Source organism: Podarcis cretensis (assembly GCF_951804945.1).
Source record: "Podarcis cretensis genome assembly, chromosome: 2".
Lineage (NCBI taxonomy): Eukaryota > Metazoa > Chordata > Lepidosauria > Squamata > Lacertidae > Podarcis > Podarcis cretensis.
Genome location: NC_137171.1, coordinates 128,385,690 through 128,407,345, shown reverse-complemented (window position 1 = coordinate 128,407,345; position 21,656 = coordinate 128,385,690). Strand labels below are relative to the sequence as shown.

At 60.1% G+C, this 21,656-nt stretch overlaps 3 protein-coding genes across 9 annotated transcripts; 1 reads left to right on the top strand and 2 right to left on the bottom strand.

Annotated features, from left to right (window-relative positions):
- Window positions 1-2,947: 2,947 nt before the first annotated feature.
- KIFC1 (kinesin family member C1) lies at window positions 2,948-11,167 on the bottom strand. Of its 5 annotated transcripts, none has more exons than XM_079964672.1 (18): window positions 10,995-11,167; window positions 10,442-10,544; window positions 10,149-10,286; window positions 9,863-9,977; window positions 9,721-9,786; window positions 8,607-8,648; window positions 8,289-8,505; window positions 7,999-8,197; window positions 7,452-7,598; window positions 7,240-7,371; window positions 6,483-6,599; window positions 5,850-6,023; window positions 5,211-5,378; window positions 4,219-4,357; window positions 3,915-4,054; window positions 3,541-3,614; window positions 3,274-3,349; window positions 2,948-3,105 (listed from the first exon to the last, which is right to left on the bottom strand). In XM_079964672.1, the coding sequence occupies exons 2-18, from the start codon at window positions 10,457-10,459 to the stop codon at window positions 3,064-3,066; spliced, it is 2,004 nt and encodes a 667-aa protein (XP_079820798.1). In that variant the 5' UTR covers window positions 10,460-10,544; window positions 10,995-11,167; the 3' UTR covers window positions 2,948-3,063. The 5 variants fall into 5 exon arrangements, with proteins under 5 accessions (XP_079820798.1, XP_079820799.1, XP_079820801.1 ...); XM_079964673.1 differs by having other exon boundaries at window positions 8,607-8,645; window positions 10,995-11,166; XM_079964675.1 differs by lacking the exon at window positions 9,721-9,786 and having other exon boundaries at window positions 10,995-11,166.
- Window positions 11,168-11,506: 339 nt separating this feature from the next.
- Window positions 11,507-17,625, top strand: PHF1 (PHD finger protein 1). 3 transcript variants are annotated; one of them, XM_079965260.1, is made up of 15 exons: window positions 11,507-11,636; window positions 12,400-12,657; window positions 12,742-12,823; window positions 13,271-13,366; window positions 13,469-13,554; window positions 13,715-13,863; window positions 13,999-14,094; window positions 14,181-14,249; window positions 14,798-14,921; window positions 15,222-15,289; window positions 15,391-15,522; window positions 15,640-15,868; window positions 15,962-16,065; window positions 16,161-16,220; window positions 16,873-17,625. In XM_079965260.1, exons 2-15 carry the CDS (start codon window positions 12,415-12,417, stop codon window positions 17,195-17,197), a joined length of 1,863 nt encoding a protein of 620 aa, XP_079821386.1. In that variant the 5' UTR covers window positions 11,507-11,636; window positions 12,400-12,414; the 3' UTR covers window positions 17,198-17,625. The 3 variants fall into 3 exon arrangements, with proteins under 3 accessions (XP_079821386.1, XP_079821385.1, XP_079821387.1); XM_079965259.1 differs by having other exon boundaries at window positions 11,554-11,701; XM_079965261.1 differs by lacking the exon at window positions 11,507-11,636 and adding an exon at window positions 12,103-12,239.
- Window positions 17,626-18,382: 757 nt separating this feature from the next.
- CUTA (cutA divalent cation tolerance homolog) lies at window positions 18,383-20,353 on the bottom strand. Its single transcript, XM_079965262.1, is given in 7 exon segments — window positions 18,383-18,582; window positions 18,681-18,730; window positions 19,043-19,088; window positions 19,574-19,633; window positions 19,748-19,905; window positions 20,251-20,295; window positions 20,297-20,353. Coding segments are annotated over 7 exon segments (501 nt in total). The 5' UTR covers window positions 20,339-20,353; the 3' UTR covers window positions 18,383-18,482.
- Window positions 20,354-21,656: the final 1,303 nt, after the last annotated feature.

Here is a 21,656-nt window from a genome sequence, read left to right as displayed (position 1 = left end):
ATGATAAATACTTAGTTCCTGGGCCAGGTCACAGGCTCACACCCTATTCAAACATGAGACATACCCTTAAGACAGGATTTGTGAAGGAAAAGACAATGGGGAGTCTTTTCCAGTTTGACCTTGCAGAGAAAACATTTGTTCAGTTTAGGAATCAAAAAGGTTGCAGGTTGGACTTCCTGTGCTGATCTATACATGTGCTTGGTTGGTACACTTATGAACATTATCATATATTTAAGAGCATAAAATTCCTATTACAGGGTTGCGGCAAATGTTATGTGCAAATGGCTTTAGATACCTCTTAGGTCCATATACCATATATTCAACCAAAAAACAGCAACAATTTGTTATTGACATAGGATGGACATATTGGCTGGACATATTGTTATAGAAATTATGGGGGGGGCACATCTTTAAAGTTGTTAAATGTTACAAATATTATGCCTGAATGTATTCTTTCAACTTGACAGCTTAGGTAAGTTACCTAGATTTAAAAAATCATAAAATCAACTCCTTTGCCATTTTCCTCTATTCCAATGCTATTTTGCCCTTGGAAAAGGGACTCCAGGAAGTGCCCAGAGGTGACAATTGCTGAGCTGATTGTTGACCAAGGAGAGCCTAAGCCCATCACCAAACTTGCCAAGGGGCCAGACATGCAAAGAAAGTTCTGTTGTACTTTGGGTGGTGGGACTTCAGAAGTGTTTGCCTATGCTAATCTAACACCTGGGTCTTGCCCTGCCATGTCTGCTTATGCTAATGTTGTACCAAGGACTTGTCTGGACATGTTTGCCAAGGTTAAACTAGTGTAACCCCTGTCTACCCCTCCCCTTTGGTGACATGTCAGGGATGTAGCAATGATGCTGTGTAAACTGTATTCTGGGATATGGTGGGAAATTTTTAAAAGTCCTTGTCACCCCATCCTTGGGGTTCAAAATTCCTCTTTGAGCCTATTGCGCAATAAACTTTGGTCTACAGCTATTTGCTCCAGTTGGGGGCTGGACTTCTTCCTTTATTCCGCAGGGACGCGCGGGCTCTGCCCGACCAGCTGGGTGACTGAGCAGCCTCGCACCTAGATTTTTCCGTAGCAGTATGTTGTTTGTTAAGGGACGCAGGTGGCGTTGTGGGTTAAAGCCTCAGCGCCTAGGACTTGCCGATCGAAAGGTCGGCGGTTCGAATCCCTGCGGTGGGGTGCGCTCCCGCTGCTCGGTCCCAGCGCCTGCCAACCTAGCAGTTCGAAAGCACCTCCGGGTGCAAGTAGATAAATAGGGACCGCTTACCAGCGGGAAGGTAAACGGCGTTTCCGTGTGCGGCTCTGGCTCGCCAGAGCAGCGATGTCACGCTGGCCACGTGACCCGGAAGTGTCTCCGGACAGCGTTGGCCCCTGGCCTCTTGAGTGAGATGGGCGCACAACCCCAGAGTCTGTCAAGACTGGCCCGTATGGGCAGGGGTACCTTTACCTTTACCTTTATGTTGTTTGTTACTGTTACGGCAAAATCTGGGTGCGAGGCTGCTCTGCCACCCAGCTCATCGGACTAAGTCCGTGGGTCCCTGCGGAGGAAAATGAGCTCAGCCGGAGACAGGAGCAAACAGCAGTAGATCCAAGTTTATTGCGCAACAGGTTCAAGGCGAGATTGAACAGTGAGAAAGGGGTGACATGAGTTTTTGAAACTCCCTCCATGTCCCAGAATACAGTGCAGAAAACGTCACGAATACATCACAAGAGGTGGGATTACACAGATCAGCACTTCAGGAAAGTGGGTGGGGGTTTACAAAGATCATTACTTCAGTAAGGTAGGGGTCGCGCAGATCAGCACTTCAGTAAGGTAGGGGTTGCATAGATCAGCACTTCAGTAAGGTAGGGGTTGCATAGATCAGCACTTCAGTAAGGTAGGGGTTGCATAGATCAGCACTTCAGTAAGGTAGGGGTTGCATAGAGTAAAGAGATATGCATAAACGTTTCCTGAGTACAGGTGATGGCAAGACAATGGCAGATATGCATCGCCCGTTACCTAGCATTGCCCGGAGGAAGGGCTTGACTGGACCATCTGACAGAATTAAGGTTTTCCTGTGTACGTGACCTGTCGGTTCGAGGATTATGGCGCTGAGGGTAGCATCATGGAGTCCGGAGGGAAGAATATAATTTTATAAAGTTAAGGGGTATAGTGTGGTGCTTGTGCAGCAGTGTGAGGTTTCAGGAGCTGGGCGCCGTCGAGGTCATCGCCTCGGGCCCCCTTTCAAAGAGGAGGAGGTGAGGAAAGGTGCCCCCCCCTTCCTTCCGTATCATTACTATGGTGTGTATTTTTGCTCGGATGAACCCCCCAACTCACAAAGAAGCCCTGACACAACCAGCATGTTTTTCTCCTCTGAAACACAGCTAAACTTTTATCTCTTCGTACATAAGAACATAATAGCCTGTTCAGGAGTCTTTGGCGAGGTGCTGTGACAGCTTTTTGCAGGAAGGAGTTCAACAGGAGTAGCCCAACTTTCCTGGCGGGTCATTTCTGCCATGTTTTGGCCTTGCTAGCAAAGCCACATCATGCAAGAGTTGGTTGCTGAGAGCCGTGGAAGACAAGGGTCTTACGGTTACCTACGAGGCTCCCAATGCTAGCTATCATGGCTGCAGCTTTCCTGCTGCAGCCACAGTTAAAGTCCTCCCGTTGCCACAGGATCCGTTCCAGAAGGGCCAAACTCAAGCTCAAGCCACCTATTTCCCTTACCCCTGAAGGAGGAGGAGGATTTTGGATTTGATATCCTGCTTTATCACTACCCGAAGGAGTCTCAAAGTGGCTAACAATCTCCTTTCCCTTCCTCCCCCACAACACTCTGTGAGGTGAGTGGGGCTGCAAGGTCACCCAGCAGCTGCATATGGAGGAGCGGAGATGCGAACCCGGTTCACCAGATTACAGCAGAAAAGCCAAATTCAGCAGTGGAAGAAGAAAATTTCAGAATATAAATTCAGAAATATAAACATTTATTACAAAAAAAGTATCAAGACTTTAAAAGACAAAAGAGTAAGAATGGGGGTCGCTATCCGAGAAGCAGAAAGTCCAGCCGCCTCTGCCGCCCTCACTTCCGATTTGACGCTGTGCCTATGACACATTCATTGACCTGCAAGGCAAGACCGGGCAGATTTTGGGGGCCAGAAAGTGGTCCCCACAGCTGCTGCTGCTGCTGTCGCCACCTCCTCCATCCAGCTACAGTCAGGATGCACCTTTCGCAGAGGAGATTCTGCAAGCAGCCCAGAGAAAGGGACCTCCCTGCCCCGCAGCCACTTACCTTTCTGGCAAAGCGAAGGGAATTGAGGGACTCTGCAAAGTTCTCCTCCGAGGGCGAGATGTTAACGAACATCAGCCTGGGGGGAAAGGCAGGAGGAGACAGTGAGGAGAAACAGAGGGTGCCTCAAGGGGGATGCATGGCACCCCTGTCAGAGACGTCTGGGTTGAAAGGGGTCATCTAGCCCAGTCCCCTGCGTTCCTGGCAGCACAGTGCAGACCAGGCATCAAAGGGGAGGGGGAGCCATAAACTCCCTCCTTGCCGACTCACATCTTGGAATTGCCGCCTAAGGAGTTCTGGAGGAGGTAGGTCAGCTTGCTGTTCCGGTAGGGCACATGGGCCTCCTGCAAGGGGGCAAAGGAAGCGGACAAGAATGGGTGCAGGAAGGGGAAATGTTTGGGGCCCCCTCCTCCCCACTTAGGGCAGGCCGGTTCCGCCAGCATCGTGAGGCTGTCCCATTCCTGATCGAATTGTAGAGTTGGAAGGAATCACAGCTGTAGAGCCCCTGACAGGTGGGCACCCCAGACGTGAGACAGCGGTGGACGCCACATCCTCACCCTGGCAGAAGACCAGTGCGCTGCGGGAGGCGGGCTGGCCGGGACTCTCCCACCCGGAGGCCCACGCGACCCCCCTCTCCCGCCTACCTTGTTGCTGAGGGCGGTGATGACCAGGCCCAGGTTGGAGAGGCTGCTGTTGATGGCCTGGGTCTCCTTGAGGCGGTCGCCTGTGGAGAGGGACTTATCCAGGCGCTCGCTGCCAGCCAGGTCCACCAAGCTCAGCACGGCTGCCAGGGGGACAAGGGAGGGGTGAGGGTGAGGGTGGAGGGTGGGTGCCCCCCGTCTCCCCCTGAGGGGTGCTGGGGACCAGGGACAGAGTGCCTGGCCTAGAAGAGGGAGCGCCTCTGGGCCAAGGGTTTCGGTAGGGGATCGTGGGGCCGGCTACACTCACAGGAGGTGTGCAGCTCCCGGTTGGCGTTGTGGCCCTCGATGCGCAGCTGGAAGAGGCTGTGGCTGCGGGAGGAGCGCTCGTTGAGATTGGTCTTGGCCACCGAGCGGTTGGCTTTGGCCCTCTGGAGCAGCTTCAGCACCTGAAGGGGCAAGCAGGGGGCAGGAAGCGGAGACCGGCAGTCGGAAGGGATCCCTGAGATCATCTGGCCCTAGCCAGCCCCCGGCAAACAGCGTGAAGAGGCTAGCCGGGCACCTTTTCCACCTGGCTATGGCGCTGGACATCACCACCTGGAGGGGCAAGCCTGGGAAACCTTGGAGCGAGACTGTTTCCACACACTCCTACCTCATCCTGTAGAATTCTATCCGTTACATTTTAGCTGCACAATCAGAATGAGTATCAGGAATCAAAATGGTTTCTCTCAGCAGCCTGAGCAGGAGCAGTGAACAATGTCAGTTCATTGTTCTCACTTGACTTCACTCCCCCGCCCCCACTGCCCCACTCTCAGTTGCGAAGAATTCTTATATTCTGAATGTACCGTTAAGAAAAAGAAGTTGGAATAGGCCAAGATATGTGGACTGCCCCAATCCCAGTTCAAGGTGGTCATCTGAACTAGCCAGACGTTTAACTGAGAATCAGTCAATCAGTCCATCATTTGAAAAATAAGACTTTAGAACCGCCTGGCCCCAAAATGGCAACTAGACATTCCATTTGGGTGAGTTTAACCTTGGTTTAAGGAGCTGCTTGGTGCCTAGCTTCTATATTGGAGTTTCTACCATTGCCTGCCTTCATACAACAGCAGGAGACAGAAGCCTCTCAGAGAACTGCAAAGTTGGAGGGGAGCCCCCAGGGTCATCTAGGCTGGAGGCCGGACACAGTGCAGAGAGCGGAAGAATAGTAGTGCTGGAAGGGGACCCCAGAGGTCATCTACCCAACCCCCTGCACCGCTGGAACCCCCCCTGGAAAATCCCAGACAGCTGCCCCCCCCCCGGTACCTCTTGCTCCGAAGCAACGGGGACGTAGCAGAGGTTGGGGACATGCAGTTCCTCCGTGCACTGGCTCACTCTCCGGATCTCCAGCTCGGAGCCCCGCTCAGGGCGCAACACCAGCAGGTCCCGCAGAGACTCATTGTAGATCTCCAGGAAGTTGGCAGTGAAATGGTACTGGGAGGAGACAGGCAGAGGGGCAGGATCATACCAGGGAAGGCGGCTGGGGTGGCGCGTGCCCAGCCGGCACATCGCTCCCGGCTCAGACTCAGGGACTAACTGGCATGGCTATTCCAAGATGGCCTGCAGAGGAGGCTTCCAAGGTGAGGCCTAGGAGTTCAGACAGGCCAGCCCTCGGGTGCTCAGGGGATCTTGTGAGGCTGAACGGAAGGCCCTGCGGAAAAACACTGGCGGTCTCACCATCCTGTGGGGCGGGTGAGGGTGAAAGAGGCAGCCCCTCCCCGAGTGCGCAGAGGGCTTTGGGAGAACCTCTCTCAGCAGCGCCCTCTCTGGGAGTTCCCATGCCCAGTGTGAAACCACCCTGGGAATTACAGCATGGCAAGTGAATGCAGCGGGTGTCTCCTGGGGCTTCCTCACCCCTCCACCCCCTTTGGACACCTGCAACCGCTTTCCCTCTCTGCCCCCCACCTTCCAGCCTTTGGCCTCCATCTCCCGGGCTTTCCTGAAGATCTGCTGCACTGCGCGGGGGATCATGCCGGCCGTGGAAGGGTCCTGGCAGTCGGGGCCCTCCATGGTGTACGTCTTGCCGCTCCCCGTCTGCCCGTAGGCAAAGATGCAGACGTGGTAGCCGTCCAAGGCCGACTGCGGGGAGGAAGGGAAGCCGTCAAGCTGGCGTCCACCAGACCCTACCTGCCCCCGGAGGGGGACAGCCACTCTATATGAAACTTCCAGACCATCCTCCAGCCAAGGCTCACAGGACAAACCAGCCAAATCAGCAGGGTCATCATCACCATCATCATCATCATACAGTGGCACCTTGGTTGTCAAACTGAGTCCGTTCAAAAACTAATTGGAACACTTACTTCCAGGTTTTCAGCGTTCAGGAGCCAAACTGTACGAGTACCAAGGCGTTTGAGGGCCAAGATACGACTGTACTATACTCAACATAATAACAAACTAGAAGAACTGGGCCGCTTCCCCCCTTTATGTATTGATTTTATATATTTATTTATTGATTGATTGATTGATTGAATTGATTTATGTGCTCTTCTTCATTAAAAGATCTCAGGGTGGTTCACAGAATAAAATGCTTTTCCTTACCTGCACAAGCAGAGAGATCTCCTCAAAGACCTCCTCCTGGGAGCTGGACGGAGGGAAGACCTGGTCAAAGTTGAATTCATAGACAATGTCCTCTTTTCGCTCCCGGCCAACGTGGGACTGGCAGAGAATCAAAGAATTGCAGAGTTGGAAGGACCCACGAGATTCATCTAGTCCACCCCCCCAAGCAAGACTTGAACCCACAACTCTAAGATTATGACCCTCATGCCCTACTGACTAAGCGGTGACAGGGGCCGTATTCCCCCTTGGCCAGCTCTCCCGGGGCCACAATGCTCTCTCTCTCTCTCTCTCTCACACACACACACACACACATCCTTCAGCTGGCATTGGGTCTGTTGGCCTTGGGCTGGCCATCAACATTTGGGTTTCTCCTGCTCCTGCACCACCCTGCTGTAAAAGGTCATTGCAGGAACAACACTGGCTTATTTGAAGAAGAAGAGGAGTTTGGATTTGATATCCCGCTTTATCGCTTTTTCCCTTCCTCCCCCACAACAAACACTCTGTGAGGTGAGTGGGGCTGAGAGACTTCAGAGAAGTGTGACTGACCCAAGGTCACCCAGCAGCTGCATGTGGAGGAGCAGAGACGCGAACCCGGTTCCCCAGATTACGAGTCCACCGTTCTGAACCACTACACCACACTGGCTCTCGGCAGGCTTTGCAGCAGGTTGAGACTTCCTGGCGTCCCCTGGCAACTGTGACAGCCCAAGACAACCACCTTGTCCCCCCAGCCCAGACTGACCTCCTCCGCCTTGGATAAGACAAGGCTCTTGCTGTCGTCTGGCGGGAAACGCAGGTGGCTCACCCCCTGTTTCTGTGCCTCTTTCTCGCTGCCCAGCAGGGGGCGCACGCGGCAGAAGACACGGATGTTGCCCTGGAGGGAGCGGGGACTCGTCAGCACCCAGCCCCACAAAGAGACCCCCAGCGCCAGCGCCACCACGACCACTGGCCTACCTTCAGTTCCTGGACGGCGTTGTGCAGGGAGCGCCGCTCCATCTCCGACTCGTGCAGCTTCTGCTCCAGCTGGGTCTTGCGTGCTGCCAGCGCCTCATTCTCCTGCGCCTGCCGGGCCAGGCTCTCCTGCGCCAGGCGCAGTTCCGCCTGCATCAGAGAAACCCCAGGGGCAGTGAGGGACGGGCCACCTCAAACCCAGAGCCGCCCACCTGCCCTCTCAGCCAGGCAGCAGATTAGGAGCGCCACAGGCTCATTCAGGGAGGAGGAGGCAAACACAGGCTTCCTCAGCTGGGAAAGGAAAAGCACCAGCAGGAACAGACACAGCAGACAAATATCCAGGTCCCTCTTCTGAGGCTGAGGACCCACCCCTTAACTTTGATATTGATTCTGGCATTGTGGAACCAGAAGGGTACCTAAGGGACACCTAGTCCAACCTGCTGCGATGCAGGAGTCACAAGCAGATGTTGGCTAGTCCCAAGGATTCCTCATGGAGGCCGACAGTCTCTCCCTTAAAGGGTGGGTAGAAGGGTCCCCAGCCCCCGCTCACCTCTCTGGCCTCCAGCTGGGCAGCCAAATCCTCCTTGGCCTCCCTGGCTTTGCGGCCAGCGCTTTCCAGCTCCCGGATCGTCTGGCTCTGGCTCTTGATGGTCTCCTGCAGCTGCTGCTCCTGCTCCACCAGCTGCTCCACCCTCTGCAGGCTCTCTGTGGCCTGCGCTTGGCAGGTCTGCAGCTCCAAGGCCAAGACACTGCAAAGAGAGGGCAGGGCAGAGGTCAGATCCTGCAGCAGGAGTAGCAGAAGGAGCCCGCCATGCCCTTCTCAGGCTGCTGCTCGCTCACCTGTTCTGCCCCTCCAGCTGCTGGTTGCGGGCCGTCGCCTGCTTCAGCTCCCCCTCCAGCTGGTTCAGCCGCTGCCTCAGGGCCTCATTCTCCCCGGCTAGCCCCTGGGCCTTCTCCTTGTAGGTCCCCACTTTGGCCCGCAAGTCGCTCACTTGCCCCTTCAAGTCCCAGGGGGCCCGCTTCTTCTCACCCCCGCCAGCAGCGGCAGGAGCAGCAGCTGCCAAGGGGAGAGGGATAGAGAGGACAGTGTGACGGTCCCGGTGGCGGCTCAAGGATGGCACAGGAGAGGGGCACCTCCCTCCCTTCTCTAGGCCTTACCTGGCTTAGGGGCTGCCGCAGCCACCGTCCGACGGGATCCTGCTGGGAAAGAAGGAATGAGACATGAAGCAGTGAAAGGATTCCCAAGGGGACCCTGTCTCCCCTCCATTGCTTCATGAAATATCTCCAAACAATAATACTACTTCAAAACATAAAATCAGCAAGGAACTCGACAGACTAAAGCAACATATGTGGGGGTTCCATTCCACGGATTGCGCCTAAAGTCAAAATCACGTATAGCTGAAATATGCTGGATTTAATGGTGGGCAGGATTGCCAGAGCATTTTCCACAGCCCCTCTCCTTTTTATATTGTTTCCTACACTGAATGCACACAAGTTAAAGGGGCACCAGATGCAGGATTACGGAGCACCCACATTCTACACGTCTGAATCAGCTTGCCAAAACCAAAATGGCTTCAGCAGGTGCCAAAAAGAGTCCAGCAAAGAACATAACTGCATCAGGCCCAAGGGGCCTGTCTAGTCCAGCATCCTGTTCTCAGTGGCCAAAGTTTCCTGTGGGAAACCAGAGAGCAGGATTCAAGCCCAAGAGCCCCCTCCCCCTTTGTGGCTTCGAGCAACAGGTATCCAGAAGCATTTCTGCCTCCAACCACAGAAGCAGAGCAGACATCACAGCAAGCAGCCATTGACTGCCCTCTCGGACGTGCATCTGTTTAATCCTCTTGTAAAGCCATCCAAGTTAGTAGCTATCACTACCTGCTGTGGGAGGAAGTTCCATAGGCTAGCTATGCAATGCCATTGTTTTTTATACAGTGGTGGCTCCAAGACTCCAGAAACCATTCGCAAACCAAGGGACGGCTTCCGATTGGCTGCAGGAGCATCCTGCACTCATTCGGAAGCTGTGTCGGATGCTCAGCTTCTAAAAAACATTCGCAAACTGGAACGCTTACTTCCAGGTTTCCGGCGTTCAGGAGCCAATTTGTTCAACAACTAAGCCGTTTGAGAAGCAAGGTACCACTGTAATGGAAATCAATACAGCAATATTTATAATGTTTTTGAAAAATAACACGATGGGTGCTGCTCCTCTAAACGATCAATTCCTTACAGGTATCATATGGCACCCTTAACAGGGACACTTCTGCAGCCCGCTGCCTACCTGTGATGGACGGCCCTGCCACACCCGCAGTCCCCCGTGTCCGAGTGCTCGAGCGGCGGCGCCCCCCTGCCAAGAAAGCTGTGTTACAGCAAAGTCCAGAAGGGCTCCCCAGGTTCTGCCCCGCCCCCCGATCAGAGCTTACCTGCCTGGCGGTGGCTTCGGAGCCCAGGGGCCGCTGGCGGAGGCTTCGGAAAGGAGGGGGCTGCTGTCACAGGTCCTCCCCGCTTGGTAGGGTCCAGGGGACCCCGAGCCCGTTTCTGGGAGGAAGGAAAGGGCAGAACTGTTTGTTATTCTCCAGGGCCAGGCTGGATGACCTGCAGGGGTCCCTGACCACCTCACTGATTCTATTCAATGTCCCTCTCTGCTGGAAATGGCAATGCTCCATTCAGACACCCCATGCAGCAGGAGGGAGGGGCTTGAGAACTCACCCGGTCCACCTTGGGGGGCTCATTCTCATCGCTGGCCGGGCGCTTGAGGCGCAGCCCAGACACAGGGAGCCGGGAGGGACCTTTCGGCAGCAGGAAACTTTTTTCCTCAGAGTTCATCTTCTGCTCCCTGAGTGGTAACTGAGGTGGGGAGAGAGAGAGAGAAACGAGGGTCGTTGAGTTGGAAGGGGCCCCCACTCCCTGCAATGCAAGAATCACAAAAGCAGGGTGAGGGGGGTGTCGAAGCCCGAGGCAGGCGAGACAGAGAAGCCCCCAGACCCCCGGAAGTGACTCACGGGAGGTGGACCATCCATCAGCTCCAGGCCAGGCCTTCTGGGAGAAGCAAGACACCTTCAGCCGCCAGGACGCCAGTGGGAGGCCAAAGAAATGGAGCCGAGCCTGCAAGGTCAAAGGGGCCCAGCTAGTCCAGCATCCTGCTGCCAGTGGCCCAATGCCCCCGCACCAAGGCATCGAGATGGGCCGCCTCTGGGCCTGGAGGCTCTACAGGGGTCAGCAAACCTTTTCAGCAGGGGGCCGGTCCACTGTCCCGCAGACCTGGGGGGGGGGGCCGGACTAGAAGAGGAGGGGGGAGAACCAATTCCTCTGCCCCACGAAGAACCCAGAGATGCATTTGAAAGGAAATGACCCATTCTACGCATGTCAAAGCACGCCGATTGCCGGCCCCTCCGCGGGCCGCGTTGAGAAGGCGACTGGGCCGGATCCGGCCCCCGCTTGCCTCAGGTTGCCTCCCCCTGATCTCCAGGAAGAGCGCCGCTGCGGGGGCTGGGCAGAGACGGAAGCGCCCCGTGCGCTTGGCCGGTCCCTCCCGCCCGCGCCCAGAGGCCTCACCGGCGCCGCGCTCGACGCCCCGGCTGCGGCTGCTGCGGCTGCTGCGGCTGCTGCTCCTCCTCGCCGTCCTTTTCCCTCTCCGACCCAACCGCCGTCGGATTCAAACGGGCAGCTCCCGTCCTCCCCCGCGGCGCCGCCCCGGCAGCCAATGGCGAGGCGGCGAAAGGAGGAGACCAATCCGCGGTCGCCCCTCACGCGGGCCGGACCCGCCCTCTTCGTATTACGCCAACGACCAGGCCGCGTCGCCGCATAACCTCGCGCCGGCTCCGCCCCTAAGTCGCGCCTTGGCGCGCGGCCCGAGCGGACGACGCACTGCGCACGCGCGCCGCCAAAGAAGGAGCCCGAGACCGCCACCGCCGGAAGGAGCGTCGGCGGGAGGGCGAGCGTGGGTGTGCGCGCGCGTGCGCGTGCCGCAGGCGGCCACGCCCCTCCATGGCAACGGCCGAGGCGCGCAGGAAGCGGGCTGGCGGGGGCGGGGCCTGTGGAGGGGCGGGGCCAGGGAGATCTATGGGGAGAGAGAGCTCAATGTAGAGAGAGAGAGAGGGAGAGACACACACACACAAACAAACAAACCAACCGGAGGGGCCCCCCCAGGGGAGGCCGCGGAGCGCGCCTTAGCAACAGGCGGCAGCTATTCCACAGGTGCAGCCGCCTGCGCGAGGGGGAGCAGCTTCCCCGCTTGAACGCCCGCCTGCCCCTCTGCGCAGGTGGGGCGGGGGGGGGGTATCCGAGGGGGCGGGGCCTGGAGAGGAGGGACCCCCAATCTCAAGAATACCCCTAGGGACCCTGGCCCCCTTTTCTCTCCCCCGCCATGCAGCTGGGGGGGTCAGCCCCCCACGAAGGGGGTTCGGAGCCTGAAGCAGGTGGGGGCACACAGGGCCCCAGGCCAGCTCCCCCTCCCATTCCAGGGAGGGGGGCCCCGCTGCAGCAGGGCGATCCCCTTGGAGGGGGGCGGGGGTCCTGGCATTGGGGGGACCCCCAGGCGCTGCTGGGGGCGGGGAGAGGCGGGCCGCCCCCTCCCCGCGTCCTTTCCCCTCCCTCGCCCCCCCTGCCGGCGGGGGCGTGCGGGTCCGGGTGGGGGCGCTGGGGGCGCTCGGCCGCCCGGCCCTCGGCATCCCCCCTCGCGGCCCCCCGCTCCGGCTGCTGCGTCACTGGCGCTCGGCGGGAGGATGGAGCCGCAGAGGGTCCCGCTCCGCCGCCCCTGAGACCCCCGGCCCACCGGGGAGGGACCCCCACCCCCCGCGGGTAAGGGGCGCGGGCGAGAGGGACCCCGAGAGCGGAGCCGGCAAGGGGCGCCCCCGCCCCTCCCCCGCAGGAGACCCCCGCACGCCCAGGTGGGGGGCAGGACTCCGGGGTGTCTCTGCGGGCGGAGCCTGACCCCCGTCTCTCCCCCCCCCCGATGCAGGTGGGGCGCAATGTGATGGCGAGTGAGCCTCTCGCCACCCCCGCCTCGGCCCGGCTGACCCGGACGAGCGCCCGCCTGACCTCGGGGCCCTGGAAGCGGCCGGCGGCCGGCAGCGGAGGGGCGCCCCCCTCGCCCTGCTCCCCGCCGGCGCCCGGGGGGCCCAGCGCAGCCCCTCCCGGCTGGCCCCGCTTCTGGGAGGGCCAGGATGTCCTGGCGCGCTGGACCGACGGCCTCCTCTACCTGGGCACCATCAAGAAGGTCAGTGGCTGCCCCTCCCCTCGGGGATCAGGGGGTCCCGTCCCCCCCGCTGGGAGTCTCTGCTCACCCCCTCCCCCCCTGCAGGTGGACCCCCTCCGGCAGGTGTGCCTGGTGCAGTTTGAGGACGACTCCCAGTTCCTTGTGCTCTGGAAGGACATCAGCCCAGGTCAGTGGGAGATGCCCCCCACCCCCTGGCTAACACCCCCCCCCCGCCACCCTGGGCCTCCTCTTTGGGGTCCCCCACAGTCTCCACTCCCTGCAGGCCTGGCTCCCCACCCCTCTTGTTCTGTAGGGATGACCCCAGTGCACAGTTCACCTGTGGAACTCCTTCCCACTGCCCAGATATCAGTGGCTCCTACCAGGATGGTTCTGAATGCCGCTTCCTGGAAGCCGCTTGGGGGAGGGCGTTCCCTGGCTGCCCACGGTGAGAAGGGGAGGCTGGATCAGAGGAGAACCCCCTTTGGCCCCATCCAGCAGACACTTATTATTTCCCAATGGAGCCTCCAACTCCAGAGGCAGTCTATCTTGCTTCCGAGGCTCTTGGGGCAGGAACCCAGCTGCCCTTGGGGGGGGGACTGGCCCCTCACGCCCCCCCCCCCGCCTTTTCTCCTAGCGGCAGTGCCTGGGGAGGAGCAGTCCTGCTGCGTGTGCCACTCGGAGGCCGTGAGCCCAGACAACCGGCTGGTGCGGTGCGAGAAATGCAGCCACGGTAAGTCCGCCAAAGGAGCCCCACAAGCTGCCCCTGGTGCCCTGTCCCCCTCCCCCGTTGCCCCACTGATGACCCTCCTTCCTCTCCCCCCCCCCCCCGCAGCCTACCACCAGGAATGCCACCTGCCCCGGGTGCTGAGCGATGGGGCCTGGACGTGCCGGCAGTGTGTCTTTGCTGTGGCCACCAAGGTAAGAGTGGCCTTCTCTGCCCCACAGAGGTCCTCTGCCCCAGCCCCACGGCTCTCCCTCTGCTGTAGACCAGCCTGCTCTGGTGAGAAACTGCATGGGGTGGGGCCCTCTTCTGTGCCCCGCGCACTGACTCTGCCCCACGGCTTTCCTCCTTCCGCAGCGGGGCGGCGCCCTCAAGAAGGGGCCCTACGCCAAGGCCATGCTGGGCATGAAGCTCGTGCTGCCCTACCAGCTGAAGGCCCTGGAGTGGGACGCTGAGCACCTCGCCAACCGCCAGCAGTGCTACTGCTACTGCGGGGGCCCCGGAGAGTGAGTCTGCCCCCCCCCCGGCAGGGGGTGGCGGAAGAGGAGGGCTTGCGGGGAGGAGGGAGGGCGCCTCTGGAACCGGGGGCTGTGTGCTGGGGGGCGCTCAGCTGACCGGCCCCCTCTCTTCCTCTGCCTCAGGTGGAACCTGAAGATGCTGCAGTGCCGCTGCTGCGCCCAGTGGTTCCACGAGGCCTGTACCCAGTGCCTGAGCAAGCCGCTGCTCTACGGGGACAGGTGAGGGGCAGCCCTGGGCAGGGGGAGGGTGGGGGTCAGAGGGCAAGGGCATCTTGTGACTGACCCCCCCCGGCTCCACCCGGCAGGTTCTACGTCTTTGAGTGCTGCGTCTGCACGGGAGGCCCAGAGAGCGTCCGGCGTCTCCCCCTGAGATGGTGAGGGGGCGCTTTGGGGCGGCAGTGGGGCATAAGCACAAGAAAGCAATGCAGCGGCCTGGCGTCAGGGAGGCCTGCCTGGCCCCAGCCCAGACTCGGTCACGGGATCGAGCCCCCATTGGGCAGGATGTCCCTGCATCTTGGGGGTTTGGACTGGATGACCCTCGGGGTCCCTGCCAACAGTGATTCCATATAAAAGCAGTTTAAAGAGAGCCAAAGGAAGGTGGGTCCTTAAAAAAACCACATCTGGAGTGTATCCTGATCCACTTGGGCCCTTTAATTAACAGCTTCCTGCTCATCTCTTGATTTCCAAATACGCCGCTTGGGATAATTGGGACACGCTTGGTAACTTAGAATAAGTCCATCCGAATTAAGCAGCTGATCTAGAAATCAAAGAGAGAGCAGAACGGGGAAGGAGGTTTTGGCGCCAGAGCGAAGGAAGCTGCCACCTCAAGGGCCAGGAGGCACCGGGAGTGAGTGGGGGGCCGGGAGGGAGGGGGGCTGCGCTGGCTGCGCTGAGGGATTCCCGCCTGCCCCCCCCCCCGCAGGGTGGACGTGGCCCACCTCATCCTCTACCACCTCAGCATCTGCTGCAAGAAGAAGTACTTTGACTTTGAGCGCGAGATCCTGCCCTTCGCCAGCGAGAACTGGGACAGCCTCCTGCTGGGCGAGGTGAGAGGCCGGTGGGGGAAGGGATCCTGGGGGCGGGAGGAGAAGAGCGGGGGGGCACCAAACTCTGAATCTCAGGGTTGCGGGTTCGAGTCCCATGCGGGGCAAAACATTCTTGAACTGCAGGGGATGGGACCTGGTAAAAGTCTATGATCCCTTTAATGTTGGGGATTGGCAGTGTGGGCCAGAAGGCAGGATCCGCCCCCCCATGAAGGAGGAGCCTCAGGGTGGGGCACCCTGGTCTGCGCCTCCCCCGAGAGAGAGGCGGGTGGTGGGGGTCTGACGCTGCCCCTTTCCCCACAGCTCTCGGACACCCCGAAGGGAGAGCGCTACAGCCAGCTGCTGAACGCCCTGACGGGACACAAGGACAGGTGAGGGGGTGGCAGGCCTGGTGTGGGCCGTGGGACCCCGGGGGGGGGGGCTGCTGGTGCCGGGTTCAAGAGCCGCCCCATCACAGCTGCCTCCTCTGCAGGTTCATCTCTGGGAAGGAGATCAAGAAGCGCAAGGGCCTCTTTGGGCTGCACTGCCGCGTCCCCCCACCCGTCCCCCAGGGGGCCGACGGCTCCGGGGACGCGCCCAGGACCCCCTTCATCGCAGGAAGCAGGTGAGCCGGGGGTCTCCCCCACCCCGAGGGGGTGGGAAAGGGGGCAGCGGCCTCCCCCCGCCTTTGCTCCTCCGGCACCCCCCTCCGTGCCGTGCAGATAAGGAGGGTCTCTTACAGCTTCCTTTCAGGGCAGGGCAGGCGTGGGAAGGGGCTGGAGCGCCCGAGGGCCGGGCGGCGGGGGCAGCCGCGGCAGCAGCCACAGCGCCGGCGCAGGGGGCAGCCGCCAGCCCCGAGTGGCAGCGGGGGGCAGTGGGCGCAGCAGCAGGAGCAGGAGGAGCAGCAGGAGGAGGAGCAGCAGCAGCGGAGCACCCGGGAGAGGGAGCGTCTGGAGAGGGCCCTCACTCAGGTAGGCTGGGGGCCAGGAAGGGCGGGGGGCAGGCCGGCGGGGGGCCCTGCTGCGTCCCGCTCAAGAGCCCCCCTCCCCTCTCTCCGCCCCCAGGAGGTGGTGCAGCACCCAGTCAGCGCTAACCAGAGCTACAGCGGCTACGGCGGCACTTCCAGCTCCTACAACTTCCGCCGCACCGACGCCCGCTGCCAGGAGAGGTGAGGGGGCAAGCAAGGCAGCCCCACAGCGGGGGGGGGGGGAGGCGTTTCCCGCCCCACACTGACGGCCTGCCTCTCTCTCCCCCATCCTGCAGCGCCCCGATCCGGATGTTCGCCTCCTTCCATCCCTCGGCCAACACTGCAGGGACCTTGAGGTGAGCAGGACGGAGGGAGGGGTGCGCCCCACCTTCCCCGGGGGGCTTGGATGGAAGTGGGGGGCTTCACTGGCCCCACCACCACCACTCTAGGGGAAGCCCAGTCCAGCACAGCCCCCTGCCCCCCGCCAGCCCAAAACCCCCAAGAGGCAGCTCTCCATCCTGTGGGGTGAGCGGCCTCATGAATGGCTATTTGACCCTGATAGGGAGGGAACGCCAAGGATCATCCGGTCCACCCCCTTGGCGTCAGACAAGGTGCCCCTTCTGAGACACCGACCTCTGCCAGGTCAGGGCAGCCCCTGTGAGCCCCACCCTCTTCCAGTTAGAGCATCGGATTAGGACCTGGGAGAGCCCAGGGTTCAAATCCCTACTCAACTGTGAAGCGGACCAGGCAGCCTTGAAGTCAGCTATCATTCCTCTAGCCTACCTCACTGGGTTGTTGTGGGGAGGCAAGGGGAGACAGGAGGAGAGGGGGGGTGCCTCTCCTTCCCCAGAGATTGGACGGCCGTCTATCAGGGACCCTCGAGTTCCTGCTTCCCGCACTGCAGGCGCTGCTGGGAGTTGCAGCGCTGGTCGTCCAGGGCAAGCGGGGGGCAAACGGAGGTTCGGGGTGACTTTGGCTGCAGCAAGTGACCCCCCTTTCCTTCTGCAGCACCAGCAGCAGAGCCCCCCTTGACCCCGGTGACGCCGCCCCTGCGGAGCGGGGCAGCCCAGAGCGATCTCCGGCGGATGACGGTCCTGCCCCCCGGACACTCCTGCGCCACCACTCCGCGCCGCCGGCCCCCAAGCGGCCCCCGCAGGCTGCCCCGGCCCCCTCGGCCCTCTGCGTGGCCCCCGGCGGCCCTGCCAGCTCGGGCTATTTTGGACCCATGGGCCGGCTGGCGCGGGGGGAGGCGGTGCGCATCCTGGCTCGCCGCGTCACCACCGAGGGCACCGTGCAGTACCTGGTGGAGTGGGAGGGGGGCAGCATGTTTTAGGGGCCCCAAAGCGGGACCCAGAGGGGCCCCCAATGTGCCTGGCCAAGGAGAGAGCAACAAGTGCAATTCTGGGGGGCAGGCCGTGGGGCGGCTCCCCCTACCCGCTTGAGGAATGTGGACTGTGCCGTTTCTTGCTTTTGGGGGGGCAGGAGACCCCCAAGTTTCTTCTATTTGCTGCTGCCGCTGCTCCCCACCCCCCATATCGTCGTCTTGGACCCCAAAAAGAGTTTGAGTCCTGCTTATTTTTTTACTGTTTGTTGGTTAAAGGTATTATTTAAAGAGGCCTGAGTGGGAGAGAGAGAGAGCGCCCCCCTCTCGGCTGCCCCCCAAACACACACAGCCCCCCTTGCGCCTGTAGTCCTGCCTCTGCTGCTGCTAGACTGACTGTTGTACAAAGCACTTCCAAATAAAAGAGCTTATGGGCAAGACTTTGCCGCCTGCAGCTGCTTCCTGGGGCCCAAGACCCCCCCCAAAAAAACCACCTAAAAGCATCAGAAGCACCTGCCGGATCAGGCCCATCCAGCCCATCCTCCTGGGCAAAAACCCCAAGGACTCGAGATAGACTGCTGCTGGGCCTGGAGGCTCCATTGGCAGGCCAAAGGCAGCCCACAGGCACGACTGCTGGGGTGGCTGGGTCAGGAGAGGACGAGGCTCTGAATCTCAGGGTTGCGGGTTTGAGCCCCGCGCTGGGGCATTGCAGGGGGTTGGGTTAGATGACCCCCAGGGGCTCTGCCAGCTCTGCCAGCCCACGCTTCTATGATCCGGGCACAAGAAGAACTTGCTCCTCCTGTGTTTTCCAGCAACTGGCGATCGGAAGAATTGGCTGCCGACGACTGAGGAGGCGGAGCGTGCCCGCCATCACTGGCTCCAGTGGGAGGGAGTTCCGCAGGTTAACTCTGCTGCTTGAGGAAGGGCTGCCTTTCGGAGGCAGAGCCCAGGGGGCCAGGATCCCGCCTGGCTGGCTGTGGGGTGGGGAGCCCTGCCTAGGGCTGGACAAGAGCCCATTTAGGAGGGCCAGCGGAGGAGGGACGTCGCATCATTCCCGAAACCTGATCTTGGCGCAGCTGCTTCGCGGGTCCAGTTTCGAGAGATCAGGGCAGTTTGCAGGCCGAAGCCTGCCTGGCAGAGACCCCTCCCCAGACCCCCACCTCCTGCCCCCCCGGGACAGATTCAGACCACACCACCTTGGCTTTCTCCCCACCAGGCAGGGGCGGAGAGGTGTTTATTTCTGCTCTCCTCCTAAAACCTCCTTCTTGGCCGTGGGGCGCCCCCCAGCCCCTCCGCTTCACTCTGGGACAGTCTCCTCGACCCACTGGAGGTAGGGAGGGTTCCCCTGTTGGATGGGGACAGCGATCACCTCCGCCACTTCGTAAGGGTGCACCGACCTGCAGGGGCAGAAAAGGGGGCGTCACCTCAGCGGGGCTGGAGTGGGGGTCCTTCAATGTGTGTCCCCCCCGGCCATCCTCACCCCCAGGCAACTCACCGCACAAACTCTGCGAGGGCCGAGGCACGAGAGCTGCGCGTCTTGATCATCTGTTGGGGGGAGAGGCAGGATCTGAATGCAAAGCGTTCATCGACTGGAAGTGTCACCCAATGGTTAGAGGGGATGCTCTGAGCAGCCTCCCAATGTATTCTGGGCTGCTTCTGCCCCCTCCTGGCCTGGGGGGCACCAGGCCAGAAATCCCTCCCAGGTGCCCAACACAGCACTTCCTTAATGGGGGGCTTCCCTGCCCCCCAGCACAGTGGAGCAGTCCAAGGACCAGGCGGTGCAGCTGGGCGTTTGGAGGCCGCTTTCCCCCTCGCCTCTGTGGACCTATAGGGGCAGCCGGGGGCCGAGGGACTCACCAGCAGCACCTCCGAGTCCTCCTCAATCTTGCCCTTCCACTCGTAGCTGCAAGAGAGAGATGGGGAGGCAGCGGTGGGGCAGTGGTTAGAGCAGCTGGCGAGGGAGCCTGGGAGCCCCTTCTTGGCCATGGCCTGCCTCACAGGGCCGTTGTGAGGGGCAGCAGAACCACATATGGCACCCAGGAAGGATGTGATGATATAAAAGGGGGTGTGGCTTGTGATGCCCCCCAGGAAGGGGGGAGCCCTTTTGCAGAGGGTGCAAAGGGACCCGGGTCCAGCCCCCCCCCTTGCAGAGCTCCTGGTGGGAAGAATTGAAATGTATATAATAATAAAAATGTATGTAAATATAATAACGAAATGAAATTGCACAGGAAGGAAACCCCCAAAATCCTGGAAGGGGCCATCTAGTCCAACCCCAGCCCTCAGCCTGGGTTTGGGGAGGTGGGTGGGTGGTGTCCCCCCGCCCCCCTTCTCTGGGGTGCCCTGCCACCTCGCAGCCCCAGCTTGGCCCAGGCCTCCTCACTCACTCACATGGAGGTGATCTGGGGGACGATGTTGACGCAGGCTGCCAGCTTCTTCTCCACGATGGCCCTGCGGGGTGGGCAGACGGAGGGAGAGAGAGACCCTCAGGGCCGGCCAGAGCAGCAGCCGATGGGAGAGGGACCCCCGGGGGTCATCCATCCCAACCCCCCAGGCGGGGCTCACCTGGCAATCTCCCTGGCGACGGTCTGGTTGGGGCAGGTGACGAAGGCGGCCGAGAGGGTCCCGGGGACGTAGGGGGCCCCGGCGGAGGCGGCCATGGAGGAGAAGAGCTGGCAGGCCGGGCGCAGCAGAGGGAGCATCAGCAGCGCCAGGAGAAGGACCTGGGGGGCGTGGCAGGGAGCCCATTACCCCCCCAGCCAGGCGGCGGTGATGGGGGCAGGGGGGTGTCTGGGGGGCCCCACTCCAGCTACTTACACCGCAGGCGCCTCGGGCCATCTGCGCTCGGCTGCCCCGGCCTGGCATGGGGGCGGGTGGGGGGCGCAAGGGGGTCTCCCCGAGCCCTCCCCTCGAGGGACGTGCGTGGACCCCGCCCCCCGCCCCTTTCCCGGGGGCGCAGGCAGCCACCCAACCGGGGCCGCGTCCCGCCGCAGAGAAGGGGGCGCGGATCAGGGTTTGGGGGGCTCTTTGCAAGGGTCCCCGCTTCTGCTTTTCGGGGGGCCCCCTACCTGCTCTCCGTCGCGTCCGCCCCACGTAGGCACGAGCCCCGCCCTCCGCACGGCCCTCTGACGTCATCGCCCCGCCCACGAACGTCATTTTCGACGCATCCGCCAGGTGGGAATGCGGCCGGTGAAGCGCGCGCATGCCCAGTCCGGTCCTCCCTTTGCCCTGTCTCTTGCGCGGCCGGCCTGGGAGGTCTTCCAGCGGCCCCCAAATGCGGCTGCCCCCCCACAAAAAAAACATTATGATGGTTCTGCTCTGACCTTCCAAGGCCGCAGAAGCTGCTGGAAAGGAATGGGGGGGGGCAGAGGGGCCTCACTTTTCATAATTCGAGGTTAAGGAGATAAATATAGCTTAGGGCCCCACTCTCATGGGCCCCCTAAAGACCAAAGGGGGGAAAACGAGGCACATTTCCAAAATATAAGATAAATAACAAATAAAATAAAACTACATACAGCAACAGTGTTTTGTGCTGGGTCAGCTCCTATTTTGTTATGTGCAAATGGCTTTAAGATACCTCTTAGGTCCATAAATTAGCATATAGCATATATTCAACACAAAACAGTGACAATTTGTTGTTGACAAAGGACAGCTGGACATATCAAGGGCCTTCAGGAGCTTAGGTAAAGGTAAAGAGACCCCTGACCGTTAGGTCCAGTCGTGGCCGACTCTGGCCAAGGGAGCTGGCGTACAGCTTCCGGGTCATGTGGCCAGCATGACTGAGCTGCTTCTGGCGAACCAGAGCAGCGCACGGAAACGCCGTTTACCTTCCCGCCAGAGCAGTACCTAATTATCTACTTGCACTTTGATGTGCTTTCAAACTGCTAGGTTGGCAGGAGTAGGGACTGAGCAACGGGAACTCACCCCGTTGCAGGGATTTGAACCACCGACCTTCTGATCGGCAAGTCCTAGGCTCTGTGGTTTAACCCACAGCGCCACCTGCATCCCATCGACAAATAAATAAATAAATATGTCCAGGACAGCTGGACACATAAAGGGCCCTACGACCTTCGGGAGCGTAGGGCCTCATCAAACCTAAATCCGGCTCTGGTTTGATGTTATGTTATTTCATATATTGGAATAGGGTGTTATAGGAATTTTAAGGTCTTATATATAAGTAATAAATGTTCATAAATTTACTAGGCAAACACATAAGTATATTGTTACGGTAAAATCTGGGTGCGAGGCTGCTCTGCCACCCCGCTCGTCGGACTAAGTCCGCGGGTCCCTGTGGACGAAAATGAGCTCAGCCGGAGACAGGAGCAAGCGGCAGAAGATCCAAGTTTATTGCGCAACAGGTTCAAGGCGAGATTGAACAGCGAGAAAGGGGTGACATGAACTTTTGAAACTTCCCTCCATGTCCCAGAATACAGTGCAAAATACATCCCAGTTACATCATGAATACTTTAAGAAG

Bases quoted from the DNA above. Each gene is read 5' to 3' on its own strand.
- KIFC1 (XM_079964672.1), bottom strand. The intron at 5,379-5,849 runs GTGGGGGGCAGA...GTCTCCTCCCAG, and splicing joins TGGAGGCCAAAGGCTGGAAG to TACCATTTCACTGCCAACTT. The intron at 3,615-3,914 runs GTAGGCGGGAGA...GCCCCCTTGCAG, and splicing joins TCACCGCCCTCAGCAACAAG to GAGGCCCATGTGCCCTACCG.
- PHF1 (XM_079965260.1), top strand. From the start codon at position 12,415: ATGGCGAGTGAGCCTCTCGCCACCCCCGCCTCGGCCCGGCTGACCCGG. The intron at 12,824-13,270 runs GTCAGTGGGAGA...CTTTTCTCCTAG, and splicing joins CTGGAAGGACATCAGCCCAG to CGGCAGTGCCTGGGGAGGAG. The intron at 13,864-13,998 runs GTGAGTCTGCCC...CCTCTGCCTCAG, and splicing joins TACTGCGGGGGCCCCGGAGA to GTGGAACCTGAAGATGCTGC.